The sequence below is a fragment of the Rousettus aegyptiacus genome, unplaced genomic scaffold (assembly GCF_014176215.1).
Source record: "Rousettus aegyptiacus isolate mRouAeg1 unplaced genomic scaffold, mRouAeg1.p scaffold_m13_p_12, whole genome shotgun sequence".
Taxonomy (NCBI): Eukaryota; Metazoa; Chordata; class Mammalia; order Chiroptera; family Pteropodidae; genus Rousettus; species Rousettus aegyptiacus.
The window spans coordinates 11,744,353-11,769,455 of record NW_023416287.1 but is presented as its reverse complement, the minus strand read 5'-3'; the positions used below and the strand labels follow the sequence as shown (position 1 = coordinate 11,769,455).

The 25,103-nt window shown below is 50.3% G+C and overlaps 1 protein-coding gene across 4 annotated transcripts in view; it reads left to right on the top strand.

Annotated features, from left to right (window-relative positions):
* Nucleotides 1–1,261: 1,261 nt before the first annotated feature.
* The window catches only part of TOX2 (TOX high mobility group box family member 2), a 118,789-nt gene continuing 94,947 nt past the window's right edge, over nt 1,262–25,103 (top strand). For 2 of the 4 annotated variants that reach the window (XM_036229379.1, XM_036229380.1), the window contains exon 1: nt 1,262–1,360. In XM_036229379.1, coding sequence (XP_036085272.1) covers nt 1,262–1,360 — 99 coding nt within the window. Of the gene's footprint in view, nt 1,361–22,985; nt 23,991–25,103 lie in introns of those variants that run through there. The other 2 variants (XM_036229378.1, XM_016152432.2) reach the window with 1 other exon arrangement.

Here is a 25,103-nt window from a genome sequence, read left to right as displayed (position 1 = left end):
GAGTCGGTCAGGTCTGCTATACAGCCTCATTTTACGTTCACATTACAAACAGTGGTCCTAGCTCTGGGCCAGGAGCAGCAAAGCCCAAAAAGCAGCTGGGAGCTAAGTTCCAAGCTGGCTCCTGGGTGGGCAGGAGGAAGCTTACTCCCTTTTCTCCGAAGAGCATCTTGGGTCCCATTCTGACCCACTCCTGCCTCCTGGCCTCATGACCCTTCCCAGCCAGGCATCCTGGGTGTGTGCATGTGTGACAGCCAGCAATGAGAGGCCAGTGGCGGAGCAGTCATTGGGAGTAGAGACTTCTAGTGTCCACAATTCTTGGATGAAAAGGGGAGGAGCAACAGGCCAGCTGCTGCAGGTGCTGTGAGGAGCTGGGAGGCTTTGTGTGTGTAAGTGGGGAGAGTGAGCCTGTTTCAGTCACCTCTCTGCCTCACCATGGAAGCGATCCCATCTCTGTTCAGGAGATCATAAGGCAGGGCGGATTCTGGACTTCTGCTCAGAACTTCAGGTGTCCCTGTACCTCCCCCTCATTAAAGGGGACAGGGTCCTTTTGCCTTCTCCAGTGGCTTCAGTCTTGTACACTCTGGAGGCAGCGGGGCCCACGCACCTGGGAGTTCCGTAACTGATGTCACAAGTCCTTGCCTCAGTTTCCTCTTATGCAAAGTGACAGTTTAAGCGCAGCAACCTCCCAGGGCCCTTCTGCAGGGACTCAGACCAGCGGGACAAGGAGGGAGGGCATCCCAAGATGAGCCTCAGGCCCTGGGTCGTGCTCTTCCCCCTGCAAGACAGCAGCCACTTCCGAAAGTGTACCTGTCACCACTTTCCTCCCCTTCCCTCATCACGCTGCGTGGGGCTAACTGTTGTCCTAAATATTTAGAGCGGGGAGTGTCTCACTTCTGGAGAGGGGTGTCCTAGGGGCTTCTCCCTCGTCTCACCCTAGGTAGCGGAAAACAGGACGGGAAACGGTTGCCTGGACAGGCGTGCAACCCTTCAGACCGCCCAGGGGCAAAGGGCCACGGTGGGGACCCGGCGGCGGACCCGCCCCAAGGAGGGACGTCCCCGACTGGGCCCGGGCCGCGGGTCCTCTGCGGCGCCGGAGGCCGGAACAATAGCGCGGGGGGCGGGGCGGGGTGGGGGCGGGGCGCTCAGCCGGGCGCCGCCCCCGGCCCGCCCCCCGCGCTCGCAAACCCGCTCTCACACTGACTCCCACCCGCCGCCCGCCCAGGCACTGCCCGCGGGAGCCGCCGCCGCCGCCGCGCCCGCCATGGACGTCCGCCTGTACCCCTCGGCGCCCGCGGTGGGCGCGCGGCCCGGGGCCGAGCCGGCCGGCCTGGCGCACCTGGACTATTACCACTGCGGCAAGGTAGGCGGGGGCCGGGTGGGGGCCCGGGCGGGCGGGGCCGGCCCGCGCCTTCGGACCCCGCGCGGGGGCCAGAGCGTCCCGGGCTGTAGCCCCCGCAGGAGTCACCTGGCGGCCCGCGACGCCGGCGCTCTCGGGGACACATGGGGGGAGTTGCCCGAGGTGTCCACGCGCAGGGACACGCACTCCTCAGCCCCGCCGACGGGCACATGCCACTCACGCTCACGCCCTGAGTTGTTCGGATCCCAGGCAGAGGCCCCTGACAGTCACTCACACGGCGACACAGACACTCATACTCGTCCGCCTCCCCCGGACAGCTTCACATCCATTCGCAAGCTGACCCACCGTGACCCCTGTCCCACACAGACAGCCCTGTGACCTTACACTGTCTTACCGCCCCACACGAGTCACCGACAGTCATTTACACACAATGACACGCAGTCACTCGCCCACGTACCCTGCCTGCCACCCCGCCACGTACGAGTCACCCATTCCCCAGCGCTACTGTGCGACACACTCTGCTACATGCCCCCATCCGCTGTCACACCCAGGCACAACTGGGGGCAGGCACACAAAGAAGTCGCTCCGACAGTCGTACGCTTGCACTCAGTGACCCATACAGGCGCACACTGTCACATACAGCCACCCCTTGGACGGTAAACCTCAGACGCCGTCCTCGCTCTCACGGCCACACAGTCACGGGCGGTCACTCAGGGACAGCTACAGCCCTCTCGCTGCCCCTCCCCCACCTCGGTCATCCACTCCCGCGCGTCTGGGTTCCACTTAGGCGTCGCCGCGCACTAAGTGGGCCGTTTACTAATTGGCCGTCACTGCTTGGCGGGACCTCGGATTCCGAGTTGGCGATGGCCAATCGAGGCTTGTCCCCTCCCGGGAACGGTGAGCGGGAGTTCCTCCAGGCCGGGGCTGCAGGGAGGGCCACCGCCCACCCCTTTCCCAGACTGCAGCCCCCACCCCGAGCCAGGCCCCTGCTGCCCTGCGCGGGGCTCGATGGAAGCTCGCGCGCCTGGAACCCAGCACAGGACGCGTCCAAAGCCCGCTCCCCACGCCGAGCCCAGCCCGGAGCCCTCAGGTGCACCTGCGCCGTCCGCGTCTCTTCCTTCGCCCGGGAGGGAACTTTCAAACTTAGTTAGGAGCCGGACGGTCCGTGCGTCCACCCGTGGGTGCGTCGGTCCGGACCGGCTGGAGCCGAGAGCGGCTTTTCGTCACTCGGAGCCCGGATTGAACGGCGCGCGTGGGTTTCCCCGCGTCCCTGGCGCAGACGCGCGGGCTCGGTGGCTCTGCCTGGTGAGTGCGCGTCGGGTGGTTGGATCCGCGGCCCTCTCGGGGTCTCAACCCTACCCCACTGGCTTTTCACCGAGCTCCGTGCTGTGCGGACGCTGCGGGAAGGGGCGTCCCCGCGCGGAACACGGGGCCTCCGGGTCTGGGCCTCTGAGTGGGTTCTCGGGCCCTGGGGAGCAGCTTCTGGAGTCTCCCGACAGGGAGTTGACCCCGGACAAGGAGCGGGGTCCCGGGGCACCGGGGCCTTGGTCGGCGTGGGGGCAGGGTGGGCGGCAAGAGAGGTCTCGAGGAGGATGGGGGTGATTATCTTTTGTCCGGTGGCCGGCAAAGTTAGGAGCTGAAGAGGGATATGGTGCCCTCAAGAGAAGGCCGGTTCTGGGGCCGCTTCCAGTCTGATGGAGGGAAAATTGATTAAAAGTAGCAAGTGAAGTCTTCAGGGAGAAGACCGTTGCGTGTGGGGGCAGCTGCTCTGTCTTGTGCCCTTGGCTTTGTTATTTTTTAAAATATGAAGTCAGCAAGGCTCCAGCCTTTGATTGGTGATTTTTGCCTCAAAGTCTGGGTGGATGGGTGCCCCTCCGTTGGGGAGAGCTCCTTTTGGGGGTGGTGTTTCTGTAAGCCCCATCAGAGCAGGGCGGTCCCATGTGGGAGCCTTTGGGTGGTGGCACTCAGCTGCGGGCCCCTGCTTTATTCTGTTGCTCTGTAAAGCTCTGACTCAGCACCAAGGACCATTGTGAAACCCTGGGTGAGGAGGGAATGCACAGGGAATGAGAAGCTGGTGATTCTGGTTTCCGTCTGTGATTTAGGACCCTCGCATGGACCAGAGCTGAAGGTGTGTCCAGATGGAGGAGAGTGTCCAGCTGGACCACTGGGATAGGTGAAGGAAAGGTCTGACCTTGCACTTGGATATAAGACACGCTTCTCAATCCTTTAGGCTTGTGACAGGGCAAGGCAGGAGAAGTCACTAGGCTCAGCTAAGAGGGAGTCAGAGGCCTGTTGGTAGCAGATCCCAAGTGGATAGCGATCCTCATCGGTGGTAGTTGGGGTGTGTGTGTTATGAGGGATTTGGGGAGAGAAATGCCCAGGCTTCATCCTTATAGCTGATCATTATCAGAACTGGAGGGGAAACTGAGGCCCGAGGTGTAGCAGTGACTAACTACCCTTGGTGCCTACAGATTGGGCTGCATAACCACATTGGAGGCTGGGTCCCTGGAGTCCAGACAGGAGACTTGTCCCCACAGGAACCTAGGCCTGAGAAACACAAGGGCAAGCATTTGCCCAAGTGATGCCGGACAACCACTGCAGTTGACCTGGAAGGGCCCTTGGAGACCGTTCCCTTGGTGACTGTCCCCTTAGCGATCCTCTACACAGAGATTCTAACCTCTTTAAACCAAAGTCATGAGCAGTGTCTTTTCTCTCGGTGTCTTTTGTTTGAGAAAATACACAATGGCAAAAAGCTGCTATGGTTCCATTTTTGCTTTGAAATAGATGTGTATTTTATTAATCACAATATTAGCATGCATTTGAAAAATAGATTATTAGATATGAGGCAGGCAAATTACTTATTTCATGAATAACAGTGCTGGTGAGCATAGTTGTTTGTGGTCCTGCAGTCCCCAAAATCTGTAGCTCCATGCTGGGAACAATTGACCCCTTCCTTTTTCCTCGCTCACAGAAGGGGAAACTGAGTCATGGAGTAGTGTACTCAGAGGCTACATAGCAAGCAAAGAGCAAGGCTGAAGCCTGAACCCAAGTTCCTTAATTCCCAGCTTAACACTCATCTGGCCTCCCTACAAGTCTGTGTCATAGTTTGGGGGTTAGGGGTTTGTGACATCCTTCCTAGGGTAACTGTGAGCACCCTGCATTCGGATTTTGGCAGGGCACTTTACCAGGCTGGGGCATTGCCTGCATCTTCCCACCCCACTCTGGCTTTGTGACCTAGGGCAAATGATTTCTTAGTTCATTTTTAATTGGGATAAGATTTACATACAATAAAAGGCAAATTTTAAGTGTACAGTTCCATGAGTTTTTATGGTAAACACCATCCCAATCCAGGATATAGAATATTTCTATAACCCTAGAAAGTTCCCTTATACTCCTTTCTAGTCAACACCCCTTTCACCAGAGGAAACTACTTATCTGACTTAAGTATACTAAGTGTGTTTAAGTTACAGAACTTCATATTCCGTATATATATTATTGTGTCTGGCTTCTTTTCGCTCAATGCAGTGTCTCTAAGATTCATTGTGTTGTGTATATCTGTAGTTTATTCCATTTTATTGTTAAGTAATATTAACTGCATGATAAAACACAATCGGTTTATCTATTCACCTGCAGATGGACATTTGGTTAGTTTCCAGACTGAGGCTATTATAAATGAAGCTGTTGTGCACATTCTTATACAGGTCTTTATATGGGTGGGGCAAATTATTTAATATCTCAGAGCCTCAGTTTCCTATTGAGGACAACACTGCCTAATTTGAGAGGGTTAAGTGAGATGATGTAGGCTAGCACAGTTCTCGTCACATAGAAGCTACTAATTACATAATGATGGTATCAGCCACCTGGAACCTGTTCTGGTAAGAGGCTTATCATCTCTGTTCCAAGCATCTATCATCACTGGTCCAAACATCCATCAAGGCCAACGCGGGTACCACTGTCTCCATGCAGTGCTGCATGGCCAACCACCTTCTTTCTTCCTCTAGGCCCTCCCAAAAGTGATGCTGTACAGGATGTGGCATGTTTTGTCATCCATCATTCAATCGACAAACAATTATTGAGTACCTCTTTGTGCTAGGCAACGGATACTACAGCAGTGAACAAAAGTGACTCAAATTTCTGCCTTCTGGATCGTATATATTAGTATGGGCATTCATAAATATATAGGTAAAATCAATTATATTACGACTGATGACAATACAACTATGGAGAAAATGAAGCAAAGCAGGAAAGAGGGTTAAGGGTGCCAAGGCTAGGCTCGGGTTTGCAGTGTTAAGTGAGGAGGTCGGGGAAGGCCTTGTGGTCTAGACCGGTAGTTCTCAAATTTCCGTACACATTAAGAATCATCTGGCAAGATTTTAAAACCAGATTCCTGGGCTCCACTCCCAGAGATTATGACTCAGTTGGTCTGGGCTGGGGCCCTGAGAACCTGTATGCCTAATGAGCTCCCAGTCGATGCTTCTGTTTGCTGGTCCAGCGACCACACTGTGTGTAGCAGTGATTTGGTTGTTTGTGTACAGGTTTCTGTGGGCTCCCAGCAGGCAGGAACCATGCCCAGCACCTGGCACAGTGCCTGACCCATAATTACTCAGGAAATACATGCTGGTGGGTGAATGATTCAACTCTCTACCCACAGAGCTCTGGGTACAGCATCTTGTACATGGATGGGATCTAGACAGGCTTGGTTATGAATGATTGGAGTCTCCTTGTGATGAAAACCTATGGTGTGGGAGTTGCTATTCCCACCTCATCCGGGCTTGAGAGACATGAGGCCTGCTCAGCATCCCTGCTGGATGAGGTTCCCACAGCTTCTTTGTACAGAGACGCCGGTGGCTGTGTGTGGGTCCTGTGGAAGGAGCCCTGGGTCAGGTGAGCTCTGAGCTGAGATGGTGGGTCCCTGGGAACTCTGGAAGGATGCCTGCATCTCTGTTAAGAAGCTCGTCTTTACTTTCCATCCAAATGTGTTCCCTATAGCCCCTCCTCCAGCCCATCCCAAAGGGTCCTCTAGGACAGTGCTTCAGCACCTTACCAATGTCAGGAGAGGCAGCCCAGGCCTGACACTGCTGCCCCCAGTCCACTGGGTGACTGAGCATGACAGTGCCCTTCTCTGGGCCTCTGTTTCCCTCTGTGCAAAGGGAAAGCAAATTGGTGACCATCAGCCTAGTGAGATGGGGAGCTGTGCTGTGAAAATACAACAAAATAAAGAATGGTCATGCCCTTTAGAACTGTAGAGTGTGGTGTACCCAGCAAGGCTGAGGATGATTCTTTCTGAGATGATGAACCCTCATATGCTTCAGAGGGCAGGAACTACTGTGTCTACCTTTACTCTTGTGTTCCCAGAGCTGGCCTGGCACATAGATGCTCAATAAATATTTACCGAATGAATGAGTGAATAAATGAATTTAGGAATGGCCTGTTGTCCCCTGTGGCTTGAGGAACATAGTATATGTTTGGTTCTTATAATCTGAAGACTGTGTGAGCACATCAAGTCCAGGACAGGGCAGGGACAAGCATCTTTTGGCCAACATGTCTTTCCTAGAGGGCCTTCCCTGACAGAGGACACCCAGGGGACAGAGCCCAGCAGGGGAGCCGCCAGTTAGCCAGGAGGAGCTGTTCTGGGTCTGCGCATGCAGGATAAGACCCCACGCCACACCCTTGTCCCAAGGATTCCCCTGCAGTGTCACTGGCAGCTTCGTGTGATTCCGTAGGGCCGTCTGTTTTGCATCTCTGATTTCCTAGACAGACTCAGGATATGACGGTAGCATAGGTTCTGGGACCCAGCAGACCTGGGTTTGATTGCTGCCGTGCCACGGGCTGTGCTTCAGTCTCCTCATCTACAAAATGGGCACATCGCTTCCCCCCACACGTGTGGGGCTGCCTGCCAGGAGGGCTGGAGATCAGGCATATATACAGCATTCAGCCCCAGCAGGAAATGCATTCATTTCTCTTCACAAAGAGCAGCACAATTGAAAGTAAAAATGTGAGGGGGACCTAGTTTCAGCTCAGGCTGCTGGAGGATAGGCCATCCCCACAGTGCAGGGGGAGGGTTTTCCTCGTATCAGGCATTGCCATGCCTTGGTCTCTGGATCAAATTTTCCTAGGGCTCCTGGTTTGAAGAGGGCTTCTGTTGGACTGTTCAGGATCGTGGATTGACAGGGAGCTGCTCATTTCCTCTGCATCTTTCTGTTTCTCTCTTGAATCTCTGTGGGAGGGGAGGTGGGCTTAGGAGGCAGAGGAGACTGGTTCACATTGCTGCTGCACCGTTCACTGGCATGGGCTGGTGACCTCGTGCACATCGTTTACAGCTTCCGGTCTCAGTTTTCTCATCTGTACAAGGGACAGCAATGCCTTCCTCATATTGTTGCTAGGAAGCTCGGATTAATGTAGCAGATAAGGAAGTTCCCTTTAATCCAGAACGGCGTTTCCCAACTTCGGCACATTGCCACTTTAGACCTGATAATTCTCTGTTGTGGATGTTGTCCCATGCATTACAGGATGTTTTACAGAGTCCCTGGTCCCCACCAACTATATGCCAATAGCATCCCCTCTCTCATGATGACAACCCCAAATGTCTCCAGACATTGCTGAGAATCCCCTGCGGGAAAAAAGCCACCCCTATTTGAGAACCACTGATCCAGAAAGTGTGATGCAGGAAACTAGATGATGATGATGATGATGATGATGATGATGATGATGATGATAGTGGAAGAGCTTTAGGGCTCGTGCTTTCTGTCCAGTATTTTAGCTCTGGGTTTCCCCATTAGTAAATCCTGTTATGCACACGGTTGACAGTCATCTTATTTACATAGACCAAACAATTTACATAGTGATTTTTCAGCATGGTTTGGGAGCAGCAGTTAAAACATATGGTAAGTAATTATTAACTTAATGAATCGTGGTAAATTGTAATTTTATATCTTAGTGAAAACATGTTGTATAACACAGGATAATAAATTCTGATCAATTATCCTGAAGCTTAAACTTGCTACCATACAATTGTGATTCCTGGGCCCTGCTAGAGTGAGCAACAAGGTTGTGGTTTTTCAATATGTAATTACCTATTTACTGCTGGGTTTCTCAGGTGTTCGACAGATTTTTTGAGTGCCCACTGTATGCTGGGGACTTCAGCCCTGCCCTGAAGGCTCAACGACTCAACAGGAAACTCACCTTTCTTTGAGGAAAGGCTGCGTGGATCTATAATATACTGGCTAAAAATGCGGAGTCATAATTAAATATGTAATTATTTGGAGAAGTGACAGTGCCAGGGGTGTCGGAAGGCTTCCCACGGGGCAGAGTCTTACAGGAAATGCCAGCAGCGACACTGGGGTGAGTGTTGAGTGGTGGGAGGGTGTTTTAGGTAGAGGGAACAGCCATTCCAAGGTGGCTCGGGGGGTGGTTTTGGGGACGCTATCAGCCTCTAAGGTGGGGAAGCCCGCCTAGGAGGAGCTGGAATACCAGCAGAGATCATCACAGGGTGACAGCTCAGCCCCTGGGTTTTAAGTAGAGGGGTGCTTGGGAGCCAGAGGGGTTGTGCAGAGCATGAGATGTTTTCCCTTTCTGGGTTCAGACCATTGTCAGCAGCTGTCTCGTGGTCTTCTGCAGATGGGAAAGTTTAGTGACTTCCCCCCAGTAGTCAGGGATGCTTTGCTTCTTAGTCTTTCGTGCAACAGAATCACCTGGAGGGCCATTAAAACCCAGATTGCTGGGTACCACTGGCAGAATTCTGATCCTGTAGGTCTGAGGAGGGGCCAAAAATGTGCTGTGCTAACAAGTTGATGATGCCAATGTTGCTGGTCTGGGAAGCACACTCGGAGAACATGGCTCTAGACTAGAATACAGGTGGGTTTCCTCACCTTGGCCTAGGGCAATAGAGATGTACTTCTGGCCTGGGGCATGTAGTCCTGGCTGAGATGTGGGTAGGTGTCCTAGAGACTCCTGTCTTCTTCAGGCCTCTGATAGGTCATGGGGGAGTCCCCATCTTGGAGAAAATCCTACACTGGGTTCCTTGGACACAGACTCCGACATGGGGGGTTGCCTGGGGAAGGTGTATTTGGGGAGATGTTCTCAGAAGGTGCACGATTGGGCAGAAGGAGACACTGGCCCGGAATATGGTTACCGATGAGAGCCAAGCCACAGGGAGCACTGGGGCCGGCCCCGCTCTCCAGCGCTGTCCCCAGCTAAGGCCAAGGGGCTGCCCATGCTTTCAGTTCTTGTACCATCCAGTCATTGGCTGCAGGAAGTCCCCTCGTCGTTCCCTGTGGCAGAGAGCAGTTCCCAGTGGGGGCTATAGCTGTCCCCCAGCCACCGATGTTTCCAGTAGTTGGGGGACGAATGCATAGAGAGGAGAGCCCCACTGTGTTCGTTTCGGAGAGATGCACCTTGGGGAGAAAACGCACCTTTACCTTGGTTCCCAGGAGATCCAGGGCCACCATGTTGATGATCTAGAATGACTTGGAATCACTCGCTGAAGTTTCTTTTTTAAATCTTACAATGTGAGTGAGAGCTGAAGGCTAACTGCTTCTAAGGTCCAAGTGGGGTGAAGAAAAATCATGATCGGTGGAATTTCTGGGGCCCAAGGAGGTTCTCTTACACATTCCGGGTTGGATTCCACCGTTCTAGTGCTGAGATGTCACGCATTTCCCTGTGTGGTGGGGAGAACGCCAGACCGATATCTGAGAAGCTTCTGGACTATGCTTCAGGGAGTCACCCCTGAGCAGGGGACTGTGGCTTTCTCTTGCGGCTGGAGTACTGTCGCAAGAAGAGAGTACTGTCTTCGAAGAGAGACTCTTTGCCCTGCTCCCACCTGGATGTAGGTCAGTGTCCATGGCCTTGCCTTTCACCATTCCCTTCACTTCTCTGAGCTCCCAGAAAGCTCAGAAGCAAGTGAGTGGGCCACTTGTTGCCGTAACACAGGACATCATGGCGTGCCTTTGGCTCATTCACTCACTTCCGATTTCATTTCACTCTTCTATCATTTTCTCCCTTCATCTTGAGTCCTGTCATTCTTTACCTTAAAAGTTGTTTTTGTTCCTGTAAAACACGCGGAAAAATATTAGACTATAAAGGAAAAAAAGTGGGGGTCTAGAAGACAGGAAAGGTAAAAAGTATGTGTTCCTTCCACCATCTTGAACAAAAAGTCCCCTCTCGCTGATTTTTATTTTTAAAATGTGTGCGATTTCTATGGAGAAAAGTAGGGTAGAAATAAGCACAAATTGTTCTCTGAACATTTTTATCACATCTCAGGCTTATTTACATATCATCTCATGAAGTCTTCGTAAGAACCGTGCTAGGCACATGCGTCCCCATTTTGCTGATGAGATCCAAGTAAACGAGTTAAAAAAGGCAGCAGAGGAGCTGGTCGGGAGAGCTGGGGTCAGACTGTGCCCTCCCTGCTCCTCTGTCCTGCAGCCTCCAAGGGGCTGGGATCCCCACCCTCTGCAGGGGCGGAAGAGTGGGTCAGCTCGCCCTTGTTTTTACTGTTGGTGCATTGGCTCTTCCTGGGATCTGGAGGGTTCCCGGATGGGCCGCCCGCCTTGGTTTTCAACTTCAAATGTCATTTGCTAATAAATGCCTTCACATTATAGCTAATTAAAATGTGCTTATCTCAAAGTTGGGCGTAATTTGCAAGAATGATTTAGAAACCTGTTGGAAATGAATCCAACTCAGTAGCATCACCCAGGGTCAATCTCATGCATAAATTCTCTTGTTCTATTGTGCTGCGTTTCAACTTGAACTGAACTTGATAATGTGGAAGATGAACTCTGGGTCTTTGATTGCTTATTTATTCTGCAAACATATGTTGAGTACCTCTTGGGTGCTACCTACATTCTTTAAAAAGTTCCCTCTACTCTACCCACCCTCATGCTTTATCTGTTCTATAAGTCTACCTGAGCTATAAGTTAATTTTTATGGAAAACCAGATAGCAAATTCAAATGTGACTTCTGAGTTTGATGTAAGTGCCCGAGTTCATATCCTGACACTTATAAGCTGTGTGACTTTGAACCTGTCACTTGACCTCATTGAGTCCCTGTTTTCTCACATAACCACACTTGCATCTCATCTCAGGTTGCGGTGAGGCCTCTGGGAGATCAAGTGAGTCGTCCATCCCCTCTCTCATTTTTCCTGCCAGACGCTATTCAGATCATCGGGGCCCCTTGTAGGACAGCGCGTATAGGCTCCATCCCAGAATTTTATGTCTTTTATGAATAATAGAGTCTAAAGAGCTATCTAGTTCAGAATAGGCGTAGTGGTTTGGGTTGAGGTGGTCTCTTTTCTCTCCTGTATCAGTTCCCTTTTGTCTCCTTGCAGCTCCCACAGAGACTCTTTAAGATTCAATTAAACATTCAGACACACAAGGCTCATACAGGTGACACTTGGTACCTGTCTCCTAGAAGAAGTTGGGACAGAAACTACCACCTGCCTAACAGCAGGGCGCATGATCTGCAGGTGTAGTTCTTGCAGTAGCCCAGGGAGGTGGCTGGGAGGGCTTCTCTTTGCTAAGTTCCCCCTCTGCCACCCCAGGTTTGATTTCAGGTGCCAACTCCTTTGAGACCCACAATGGGTGGGTTTGGAAGCCACCCTAGCTTAGAATAAGCCACCACACCTTATCTCGCCAAAGACCCGTATCTCTTGTCACAGTTCCATAGTCTTCATTTCAAGGGTCCCTGCCAGGGACTTGTCAGTTTCAAGAGTCACTGCACTCAGGACGACCTAAAGCATGGCTTCTTTATCAGATGTTTATAATTTATTTATAGTTCCTTCCATGGGTCATTTTTTATCATAAGCAGAGTTACCTACTTACATAGTTAACATCCTAACTTTGACAGGTTTCCAGGGGAGTTATATTAGATAATTAACAAAGGTGAAATTCTCTTGCAAAAGGGAAAGAGTTTGCTTAACTTTTTATCCACATTCACATCCAATTTCCCCTAAGGAGTGGTACTTTTCAGCCTCTTTTGGAAGGATGAATGAAGCCCTCAGTATGTTTTGTAATAGAGTTCACATTTGTGTACATTTTCTGATTGATTCATATAAAACGCACACACAAACTCTGGCCAGGAGATATGCTTTGGGGTTATGTTGGCTTGGGGTCAAATCCTGGATTTGCAACTTATTAAGAATTCATTCATTCATTCATTCATTCAGCCATCCGAAGAACATGCATTGCCTGTTGTCTGCAGGGCTATGTGGTAGATGGCAGGCAAGAGCAGGTGACTAAGACCTGGTCCTTGCTCTTGAGAAGCCACTGTCTTATTAGACAGACAGGCAAAAATGAACCATTCCAAATGGGTGTGGGACCACCATGCCAGGTTGGGGGTAGTCAGGGAAGTCTTCTCAGAGGAGGGGACACCCGCCTGTGCTTGAAGGTAAATTGGCCATGTGAAGAAGGTAGAGAAAAGCATTCCAGGTAGAAGGAACGGCGTGTGCAAAGGCGTGGAGAGAGATGAGAGTGTTAAGGGATGAGGCCGGAGAGGGGAGCATGGCGTTTAGAAAGCTCCTGAATATCGCCGGACCTCAGTTTCCTCATCTACAAAATGGGATGAACAATGCTTACCTGTTTATGACATTAAATGAGATAACAATGAATATGTAAGCCCCTGGGATGGTTAATTTTAATTCCCGTTCCACCTCTGTCAAGGGATGCCTGAGAGCCAGGCTTTGATTTTAAACGAGACGGGGAGAAGCACCCAGGGGCCCGGCCACCCACCTGTGCGGTGCGAGCGTTTCCCCCCACGGCTCTTCTGCTGTCTCCCTCTCTTTCGGATGGAGCGTTAAATGTTTGCACGCTGTCTTGGATTATGTCTCACAGTGTCAGTGAAGCACATAATTGTGTTTTCTTAATGGCTCGACATTAACAACAAGCCACGACCCTGTTAAGGTATTCTCCGGGACAATTTTCCATCTGCCAACACCGCACGCCTGTCTGCTGTCAACGTATCCTATCATTTGCTGCTTTGTCTTGCTTTTCTCAAAGGTGGCCACCTCCCACCACATACCAGCTGGGTGGGGATGCTTAGCTTGTGGAGACATTTATTATCCAGCGAGCACAAGTCACACATCAGGATGAGCCAAGGGGCCATCCTGGCCATGATCGAGATCTTTCTGATGTATAAATTGGATCCTGTCATTTCTCTGGGCAAAACTGCTCAATGGCTTGGAGAACTCTCACCGACCTATCAGACCTGGGCTTAAACCCTTTCCGTGGCTTCCCCCGGTGGGTAGATAACATCAGCTCCCTTTTCTGGCCCCTAGGTTCTTGCAGGATCCAGCCCTTGCCTGCTTTTCCAGCCTGACCGAGGGCCCGTGCTGGGGTTATGGTGTTGAACAAAGCCAGCCTCCCCTGTGGATTCCAGTGTCGCCCCCAGCCCTTCTTGCTGTTTCTCAGACACTCCCCCTCCCCTCCCTTTTTTGCCTGAGGATTTCGCATGTGCTCTTCCCTTTGCCTGGAACGGTCTTGCCTTCATTCTCCACAGACCTGGCTCCTGCTTATCTTGGTCTCAGCTTTATCCTCACTTTCTCAGAGACTCTCACCCCCTAATCTGTGCAGTTTCCCATTATTCTCTATCATAGCCTCTAGCGTATTCCCCCCCACCCCCCATCGCATGATGTATCTGTGAGGGCCTCTCTTCTACATTCAGCACAGTAAGCTTTCAAACCACCGAAGAAGTCATGTTAGCTTTCTCCGTCACTTAGTCCCAGCACCGTAGCATGGTGTCTGCCATGTAGCAGGTGCTCAATAAAAAGTTGTTGAAAGAATGAAGGAATCAATGTGGCAGTTGTATTTTCCAGAGGTGGCCACCATAACATATCCCGGGCTGCATTCCCAGGAATAATTCACTCACCCTCTCTGGACCGCACTTACTTGGACATTGTTGCCAGGAAGCTTAAACACACCGATGGGAGAGACTCAGTGTCTGGAGTTTGCAAGTGCTAATAAATGTGAATTCCCATTGGAATAACATGCCATCCTCACCTCCAGCCCAGCCCGAGGAAGAAAGTAGAAATGGGAGTCATGAGGGGTGACATTCGAAATCCTCATTCTTATAGTTTTTAATCAGTGTTTGACTCTCTCGGACAAGGACTGGCAGACATCGTCACCCTGTTTTAACCTACTTCTTGTCTCCCTGTGGGTGGTGACCTTGCCATTTACAGGAGGAAGGTGTCACTCCTGGTCGCTTGGGTTGGGGTATCTGGGGACAAAGCCAGCGTGGCCTTTGGAGATAATGAACCTCTCTCTAGACCATGGGAATGTTTCTGTTGAGCAGGCAGGACTTTGTGGTGACTTCTCTTCAAATTTGTCACCCCTTTCTTTTTATTAAACTATAAATTATCAAGACTATATTACCTGCCCACAAGTTTAGGAAATGAGGAAAAATTACTTGCTCCTATCCCCCAGGCAGACTCAAGAACAGTTTTATTTGGGCGCTTTCCTTTCTTAATAGTCAATACTGCGAATTCTCCACTCCAGCCCTCCCCGCCCCCCAGAAATCCTTTTCCCATCTTTCTCTTTTCCCTTCTAACATGTATGATTTACCTATTCATTATGATTATTGTTTATGTCCCACCCCCGCCAACCAGCACATCGGCTTCACAAGGGCGGGGCTTTGCTGTTTGCTCATGGACGTGTCTGCTGGAGCAACTCTAACCACTGTGCCTCTGGTTTCTGCATTCCCCACCTATCCGAAAACGCTTGCATCCATGTCTTTTAAATTTCTGCTCAAGTGCCACCTCCTCCGGGAGGCCTTCACTGCTCTCCTTGGTGCCACTGCCCTCGCCCTTCCAGCACCTGGAACACCACAGGCTCCCCGAGAGCTGGGGTGCAGTCCGTCCCCAAGAGAGGGGGCCCTGAAGGTCATGTCCAGGAGCTCGGACTCTGTCTCAAAGGTGGCGGGAGTTGAGGTGCGTTGCATTTTAGAAGAATCTTTGTGGCCGTCTTATGGAGAAAACATTGGGTGGGGGCAAAAGTGGGTGCAGGACGACAGCTGGGAGATGATTAGGAGAAGATCGATAATGGTTCTGGGCTGCAGTATCCAATATGGTAGCCACTAGCCACATGTGGTGATTTACATTTAAAATCAAATCAAATCAAATTTTGTTCCTCGGTCACCCGAGCTGTATTTCCTGTGCTCTGTAGCAATTGTGGTAGCCCCTGCAGGGCAGGAGAGATATAGAACTTCCCCATCATTGCAGAAAGCTCTGTTGGCCCATTCCAGCGTGGACTGCAGTGCTGGGGCGGGAATGGAGAGACGTGGAGGGGTTTGGAGACATTAGGAGGTAGCATATGTGAGATTTAGGGACGGGTTGGATGTGGGGTGTTATAGAGAGGGGGCGCCAAGGGTGAGACCCAGGCTGTTGGCTATGGGCCAACGTAGAACTCTTGGGTCAAAGGCGTGAGCATTTTTATAGCTCTTAATTCAGGTTGTCATGCCATTTTTCAAAAAGGTCACGGAGAGCATGGTCACCGAGAGCATGAGAAAGTGCCCATTTTATTGCACCCTCCAGGCGCGGCTTGTTATCTTTCGAACAGCCTTCAAGTGTGTCTATACCTCTTGGCAAATCCGCTTTCACTTAGGGTCTAACATGTGGACCATGAGATCTTTGTGATCAGGGAATTATATGTATATTAATGCAGATTTCAATAAAAAGAGTTATGTTTGCCATGGTGGTACAGTCTGATGCTGTTTAAATGCCTGTGGTAATATCTTCAATCAGATGGCAAATAGAAAACAGGAAAGTTCGTAATAAAAAATGAATTAGGGCGATTAGCAAAAGGTGAGCCGCTTCCCTCCGCAGGCGACAGGCAGAGTTGACCGAGCTTTGCAGGGTGCCTCCTGTCCAAACACATGTCTGGATTATTGCAGACTCCTAGGCTGGCCCTAGGGTCTGCTCAGCACATAGGGCTTGGTTATTGCATTTAGTTTTGCAAAGGTCATGGACATCCCTTGGGAGGGGGCTCCGAGGGACTCACACCCTGGGGTACACTGGAGTGGGGCCTCTTGAAGAGGGGTTTCTGACTCAGGGCAGGCCAGGGGCTGCTTCTTCTCAGGTAGAGACATCGGTGGCCTCGCTCCCCTTCCCAACATCCTCCGAGGCCCTGGCAATCCCATCCGCCCCTCTTTCCAGCATCTTCCCCAGGGGCACCCTTGGGGAACCTTTCCTAGCTGCCTGGTGTCAGGGTAGGGTCCTTTAAAAAGGAGGTAGAGGCAAAGGCTTTAACTAACTAATGCAAACTCTGGGACTGATTCCTGTGGCATCAGAGAAACAGAATTCTGGTGACCAAGGTAGGTGTGTAGGGTTGGAGCTCAAACCAGAACAACACGGAGCACCCAAGCGCTTCTCAAACTTCATCATGCATGCGAATCAGACAAGGTCAGACTCTGTAGGTCTGGGGTGGGGGTCAAAGATTTTACATTCCTAACAAGGTCCAGGTGATGCTCAGGGCTGGTCAGTGGAGCACAATTTGAGAACGGAGGCCTTTGCATCTCGCTTGTGTCAGTGCGGGGACCTCAGTGGCTGCACCATCAGAGTGTAGCAAACGCGTCTCTTTACCAGGCCCCGGATGTCCAGGAAGCTGTCTTCCCCATAGTAAACAGACACCATGGCAACCGGGATGTACCACGTGGGCCAGCAGCCCATCCCGCTGCCCATGGCCAGGACAAGGGCCTGTTACAGGTGCCCACCAGATGACCACCCACGGGGACCCCCTTAGCCCTCCCTTCCGGCCTGAGGTCAAACTGAGATGCTCTTTGGGGTTTCTACTCAACTTCGGATTTTATTATTTAATTTTATTTCTCAGTTCTGTCCCGGAAATTCTGTCTTGAATGAGATAAGTGGGAGCAAACCTCCCTGCCCTCCTCCTCCCTCTGTCATCTCCCGAGTGAGGCCCTGGAAGGAGCTGCCAGGATTCTGCTCGAGGCTCACACCGAAATGGCGGGAAACCTCTGGGAATCAGGGCGCGGGCCAGTGGGCTCTGCAGTCTCCACAGACGTTCAGTGATGCGATGGCATGAATACCCCACTTTCCGGAGACACTTACTCTCTCACCCAAGGGTCACAGCTGGTCAGTGGCCAAGCGGAACTCATGTCCATATGGCCTTTGACTGAACTGGGGGTTCAGGTGCCAGTGTGGCAGGCAGGAGAACCCTTGTCAGCTCCCCAATGTGGTGCAGCTGGCCTGCCATGCCTGCCCCCAGCAGAGAGGGGTCTGGGGCGGAGGGGCAGCTGAGGTGGCCTTGGTGAGTGGCAAGGTTTTCCAGTCTTTGTGTGTCTGACTGGCAGCCTCCTTGTGGATCTGTGGCAGGAGTGGACTTGTGTCCTTGTCTCTAGAATCATGGCCTTGCCTTGGCTGGAATTTGAGTGTGAGGCTTCCTAGAACCCCTGGTGTCTCCCTTAGTGTCTGCAACTGCACAGACTGCACAGTCAAAGCCCAAACTCTCGGCTCGTGGAGCCTCAGGTCTTTATCTGTAAGGTGAGGGACATGGTGACACGTTTGACAGCATCGTGGTAGTGAGCATGGACGATAGGGCCCAGAACCTTAATTCTAGTCCTGTCTGTGATGCTAGCTGTGTACATCTAAGTCATTACTTAACCTCTCTGTGCCTCAGTTTCCTCCTCTGGAAAATGAGGATAATAACTGCATCTACCTAATAGGATCATCATGAGAACCAATATATATATAAACACAGGAAACAGTGCCTGGGACGGAGCATGTGCTACTACTAGTCTACCTCATGGAGATGTTGGGAAGCCAGTTTGAATGGAGCAGGACCTGCCATGCTCAGCAGGAAGCAAATGCTCAGAAACTGTTTGCTTTTAGGTTGAGGAGGTGGGGGAAGGAGATGGGGTCGGCAGGGAGAGTACTGGGATAGACAGACCACTGGGCTGGCTATGGGAACTTGGGCCACCCAGCTAACCTGTCTGAGTCCCACTTTTGGTGGTCGCTTGTTTATTTTTGGCCATTCATTCACAAGAACACATACAAAGATATGATATGTAATGCATAACAAAGTGAGAGCCAAGGCAAGTATAAAATTGAACCAATTCTAGGTAGAAAATGAGAACAGATATGTTGGCCTTATAGTTATTGATATTGATCTGGCTCTGGGCTTCCTGGCAAACAAGTAAAAAGGGAAATAGATTTATTCCATAATTTCTTTGTTCAGAGGTAAGAGGCTTGGCAGCTCCTTACGGGGAGCACATTTTTAACTGGCATTTGGAACTAAAAGAAATTTATTTTACCAGCCTCGTGGAAGTTCTCAGACCTCAGTTTCTCCAGATGCAAAAAAAAAAAAAAAAAAAAAAAAGAGGATAAGACCTTGTTTTCTTGGCTCCCTGGCTGATGACAGGGATTGGGTGGGTATAAATTTCCTGGTGCATGCCTGGTGTGCGGTGGGCACCGGAAGGCATGGTTCTCATCACTCTGCCCTGTCATAGCTAGCTCCTCTCAGTTTCTGAGTAAAAGCTGAAGTCAGCACAAAGTCAGCCCAAACATGCCCAGCTGTGCCGAGAGTACAGTTCTGCTGTCAGAAGCCAGGCGGCGGCGGGGGAGGGGGGTTGTGTGTGTGTGCGGTGGAAGCTGCTTAATAATAGGACAGATGCCAAGGCCAACGGGGCATTTTGACAAAATGAGGCTGGCACATGGCATTGTGCATAAGCCCCATAAACAAGTAGCGGGGTTGGAGGACAAGTTTAGGGCCCATTTGCAGGGGCATCTCTGCAGTCAGACATAAGGTTGAATTCTGGGAGGGCTGTGGGGGTAATATGGGGGATGGAAGGTGATTATAGAGGACAGAGAGAGGCAATGTTCAGTGTACCCACGGGGGTGTAGCGTGGCCCTTAGGTGGTCAGCGTTTTCAGGTAGAAGTCACATGAGATTAAGCAACCGTGATGTCCCAGTGGACGTGAGGATCCCCATGAGGCACCTCAGAGGTGCGAAGTGGCTTCAGCCGCTTCCCTTGGGTGAGATTTGTTTAATAGAAGCTTAGAGCTTCCCAGCACTTACAGGTGCTGACGGAGGCATCACAATATTGTGAAATTAAGCAGCAAAGCTGACTTCATTACCAGTTTACCTGGCGAGGAGGCAGCCACCTTAGTTAGCACCGATGGCTGGCTATGACAGAGCTAAAATTGAACTTGGCAATTACCGCTCATGAGCGGTTCTCAGTGCCGTGAAAGGAAGGTTCCATGGAAATCAACCCTGGTAATCACAGGGTTTAAAATTAGTCAGTTACTATTAAGGTTGCTCTGTCAGCATATGCTTCAGGGTGATGCAGGGAATGGGGGTGGAAACTTGAGTTTTGACTGTCTTGAGTTTCTTTGTGTTCACCTGCACCAATTTTTTAATTATTTTTATTTTTTTTTAAGTTAGTTCCAGGACGAAGGTTTGAGATGTCCGTGTTAATGTCATGGGGAGGGTGGTCATTTGAATGATGGCTCCTTTAAAAGAAGTCCTTTTTTTTTTTTTTTTTTTTTTTATTTGCATGAACTCACACCTCTTTTTCAGCTTTCCAAACAGCTTCCTGTCTCCTCCTTGGGGTGTTCATGTGAAGAACTCAGCTTTTGGTTAATGCCTCCTTATTCCAGAGGAAGGAATGATGTACATTATTGAAGGTTTCTGAGCCTTCTGTGGAATTATTTTCATTAAGCCTTGGCTAGAATATTTCAACAACCCAAGAATATTGTCCCCATTTTACAGATAAAGACGGTGAGGGGCTGGCGTGCACTTGGCTGCTGGTGCAGAGAGAGTCAGACAAAAGGAAATGCTTGTACAGACTCGAGTCTAAGTCGGCCTCGGTTGTGTGCGCTGACCCTCAAGAATGAGAAGATGGAAACTCAAGTCAACTCATTGCTTTGAGCCTCAGTTTCCTCATCTGTCAAATGGGATCTTGTGCCAGGCAGGTTTGAGGACTGAATGAGATAATCCAGGCACAGTAGAACCTCAGCACAGGGGCCTGTTGTTATTAACCGTGATAATTGTTGTCCACATACTTTGTGCCAGGCACAGGACCAGACCAGACCCTCTACATAGGTGATGGCTGCTTTTTTTTCTTTTTTCCACTTTTTAAAATCATACTTTATTTTTTGGGCATTTTTCCTGCCTTCTATAGTCCTGACATATAAGTTATTCGCAATACATCTTTCTAAACGTTTATCTGAATATAGATAGAATTATACAAAGGCAAAACCCCAAGAGTTATGATATTGGAGCCTTAAGTAAACGCAGCCTCAGAGAGGGTGTAACTTTGCCCAGGTCCTCTCAGCGAGTGTGGGGGAGGGCCAGGATCCCAACTCAGAGGCAGTCTGACCCCCAGAGCCTGATGGCTGTCCCTGCCCCTCCGTCCGGGCACAGTTAAATATCAAGACAGCAAGGCAGTCTGGATGAGCTACCTCTATGGCAGAGAAGAGAGAAGCATTAAAACAGAAATATCTTTTCCAAAAGGCTGCGGCTCTTCCACAGGAAGCTGAGTCATCTCTTTGTTTTGAACCATAACTGCCGAGCTGCGTCAAAATCCAAAAAAATTAAAATAAAACTAAAAAACGCTGACTTCCATCAAGGTGCAGCAGCCCCTCCCTGGCTTCTCCCCAGAAGGAACTGAGCAGAGGGTCTGTGGAATTGAGACCCTACCCCCCACCCTCCACACGGGGTACTTTGGCCCAAATAGTGCAAAATGAAGAATCTCACACACTAGAGCTTGCCCTGCTGCCTCGGTTATCCAGCCTGCCAGGTGGGTGCACCTGCCCCAGCCCCGCCTGCCCCATGAGGCTGGCTTTCTCAGGGTGAGTGAGTCATGGTGGAAAAGTTGCTCTGTCAGTACACATGATCACCAGCCCAGAATGCCTCCTTCCAGGACATGTGGCAAGATCAAGTTCTGTCTTCAGACTCAGCCCCGACAGACTCCCTTTCCTGCACATGGCGGCATTCAGTAAGTGATGGAGAATGAAGAGACTCCTTGCACTTTTCCCATATTGTCCCACCTCTGCCTCCGAATATGCTTCCTCCCTTCTCAATATCCCCAAACTCTGCCCCTCCTTCAGATCCCAGCTCAAATGATACCTTTTCCATGAAGCCTTCACTCAGCCAGCGGCCCTGGGGCTTGTAGCTGTGAGCACGGTCTCCCTCACATCGTAATTTCTCACCTACATGCTCGAGCTTGGAGGGCTTTGAGGGCAAAGACACTTTCCTGTTTACACATTGCCCTGGCATCAGGAGCTGTGCCCTGCATGGAACAGGGAGTAGGCAGAGGGAACAGAAAATCCTTGTTGAGTGAATGAATGAATAAAAGATAATTGAAGGAATTTTACCTCCACACTTTCTCTGTGACAGTTAATTCCTTTTATTTATCAGAGTTTCTGGTTTCCAATCGCAAATTTAATATGCAACAAACAATATGGGCCTCTTTCTATTTCAGTAAATGCTAATCATTTTCATGGCTGCATAGTATTCCACCATACAGAGAGCTATGGTTTATTTAACCAATTCCCATCAATAAGTTTTATTGTCATTTCCATCTTCTTATAAATAATGTTGCAATGAAGAAATAAATGTCCACATGAATTTGGGCCTAGAAAATCTTTTTCTATCTTAAGCTTATGTAAGTATTCATGAATAGTATTTTCTAGCAACCTTCCAGCTTGGTTGTATATGTGTTGCCAAATCTTTAGTATGTCTGAAATTTTCATCCATCTTTCTATCACAGTGCAAAATCCTCATCTCCCTTTCCTTCAGACAAGCTCCATGTGCTTGGCTCTTGGCCTTGGATCTACAAATTGCGTGTACTTCCTATTCATTGAGCACCTATTGTGTGCTAGGCCCTGTGCTAGGAGCCAGGTCCCAAAGATGAACAAGGCAGATGGTCCCTGAAATCAAGGAGCTCACAGCCTAGAGAGGAAGACGAACAATAAACAGAGAAACAAAAACCATCAAAACAAACGACCAGGAACCATCGGCTGGAGGAGTGGGCCATGAAGAAAATCATTCAGTTGTGGGTGAGATCAGGGCAGCCCTCTCTGGGCGAGGAAAGGAGATCTTTGAGCGGGACACGAAGAACGAGAAGTCTGTTCCATGAAGAGCTGGGAAAGCACAACCCAGGCAGAGGGGCCAGCATGAGAAAGGTACAGAGGCACAGAAGCAGGACTTCTTCCGTTCTGGAGCCTTTTCTCATTAAGACATGCTGGGCATTGGCCTCCTTTATCACATGACATTTGCTGTTTCCCAGGCCCTTCTCTCTGTCACATAGGTTAACACTGTTACAAGTAACAAGAGGGTTCCCCAGAACTCCTCTCGCTCCGTTCTGGATGCTCTCAGCTCTGTGACACTTCCTCAGCAGCCTCTGGTGTTTCCAAGATGTCCAAAAAATTAAAATGGGTTGAACAGTACCCAGAGGACGTGGCACTCAATAGGCACCATCATCCCCATTTTACAGATGAAGAAACTGAGGCTCGGGGAGGTTATCCCTTTCGGCAGGCAGAGCCAGCATCTGAGCCCAGTTCTATCTTATTCCAAAGTCTGCCTTCTTCATGGAGCCTTGGTTTAACTGCACCTGTCTGCGTGAGAGCGAAGGATGCTGCTGGGGCATCCATGGTTCCCAAGCCCCACCCAGCCTTGTGGCGGGTGACCTTGGCCCTTGGCCAACTGACTTTAGAGGACTGGGAAGGAACCAGGGGAGGCTTTCATGTTTTTGTTTTAAATTACAAATGTAATACATACTTGTGGGAAAATGTTTTTGAAATGAAACAAGGCAAGAAAGAAAAAAGCAGCAACTGAAACTACCTCCTTCTCCTACACCCAGGAGAACTATTAACAGTTTGGCACCTTTTACAGTGCGTATCCCAACACACACAGAGGTATTGTTTTTATGAAAATGGGATCATGCCCTTGACTTTCTCCCAACCAGTTCCAACTCAGCAGCTATAGACCTTCCTCATTCCATCATATTCCATAGATGGATGTGTTTCAATCCACTTGACTCAAGCTGGTTTTAAACATTTAGCTTGCCTTCAGTTCTTCTCTGGAATAAACAGTGCATGCCCGCAGGCATGCATTGTGCATACAAGTACAGGTATTTCTGCAGGAAGAATGCTCAGAAGTCTAATTGCTGAATGAAAAGCATGCAAGTTTCACACCTTGACAGGTGCTGCCAAACTGCCTTCAGGAAGCCCTTCCAGTTCAACACCCACTCCCAAGGCAGTTGCATGAGTGGGGAAGGCTCTTAAGCCACCAGTGAGGCTGAGCTGGGCTGTAGATCTGGGCTGCCTCCCCCTTCCATTCCCTGGCATGGGGACCGCCGCCAGGAGCTCCGAACACATGGGCCCGAATTGGAATAAAAGATGGATTTTGAGAAAAGAGGTTAAATAACAGGTTTTTCCATTTCACCTTACAGGAATGGGATGGGGGGTGGGGGTGCTGGGCCTCCAGCCAATAGAGGACCAAGAGTTGTCAGGAGGCTTATAAAGCTTGCTATTTCTGGCATTTTTTTCTCTTTCTCTGCTGATTATGCAGCAGAATCGCACAGAGGCTGTCGCGGGTGCGTTCTCTCGCTGCCTGGGCTTCTGTGGAATGAGACTCAGGCTCCTTCTACTTGCAAGACGGTGGTGCATTGCAGGTGTGTTTCAGCAGAAGGTAAGCAGTGGATGCCTGCTGCCTCCTGGGATGGAGGTGCTTAGGCCATTGCTGCGGGGTAAAGACAGATGATGCCCGAATGGGGCCAGGCAGGGACCTAGACTGGTGCTTGCCACATTGTAAGATAAAGATGCTTTGGAAAGTCCAGGAGGCCTGCTATTGGCAGCTCCTTCTTGAAAAGGAATTCTGGAAGTGACTGGGATTGGCCCCTGGAGAGCAGGGTCTTGGGGACCAGAGCATCATAGGTACCCAGAATGCTCAGGGAACTTTTGATTGTTCATTCATTCATTCATTCATTCATTCATACATTAGCATACCCAGCAGTAGGCCTGGCCAGGTGTGGGTGGGGAGTCTTGCCTACTCAGAAGCAATGGTGGGATTAGCCTGTGGCATGGTAGGAGCCCAGAAGATACCTGGGTGAGGAGTGGGAAGGGTCTTTCAAGGCAGGAAGGGTGAGGAGTAGCTGAGAAATGTCACCAGGGACAAGTTCGAGCTGCCTCATGCACTGGATTTTGGAATTTGTGGAATCAATAAAAATTCCTTCCTAGATTTGGTGAGTGCCAATTTTTTCTTTTGTCCACCAAGAATATTGAAAAATAACCAGTTGAGATCTCCAGTCGCCATTTTTGTAGAAGAAAGGACAGCAAAATGTGAGGAAGGATGTTATCACAGATTTAAGGGCGGCCACATCCACACGTAAGAGATGGCAGATTTTGGATGCCGGGACCTAACATTAATGGCATGTTCCAGCTGTCCCTCCTGGCCTTTGTGATGGGAGTTGGCCGAGTTGGGGGCGGGGCTTATTGCGGTCGACAGGGCTGGACCCAGCTGTGCGGGAGGCCTGACCTCTTCTGGCGCTCTGAATTATCACAGTTGTTGTTGAAAATCTGGCTTCGTGCACGTGTGTCCCAGAAATGGAAGCCACCCACTCACACCTGCTTTGCCCCCCTTGAAATATCCCAGGTGAACCAAGAGAGACCAAGACACAGGAGCTTCTGTGTCCCCTGTGTGATCCCTGCTTTCTCCACACTGGGTCCAAGAGCAAGAGGCCACAGGTCTCCGGTCTGCTGGGGAAGGCTTTGGAGCCAGCCAGCCATTGAGGAAATAACTAGT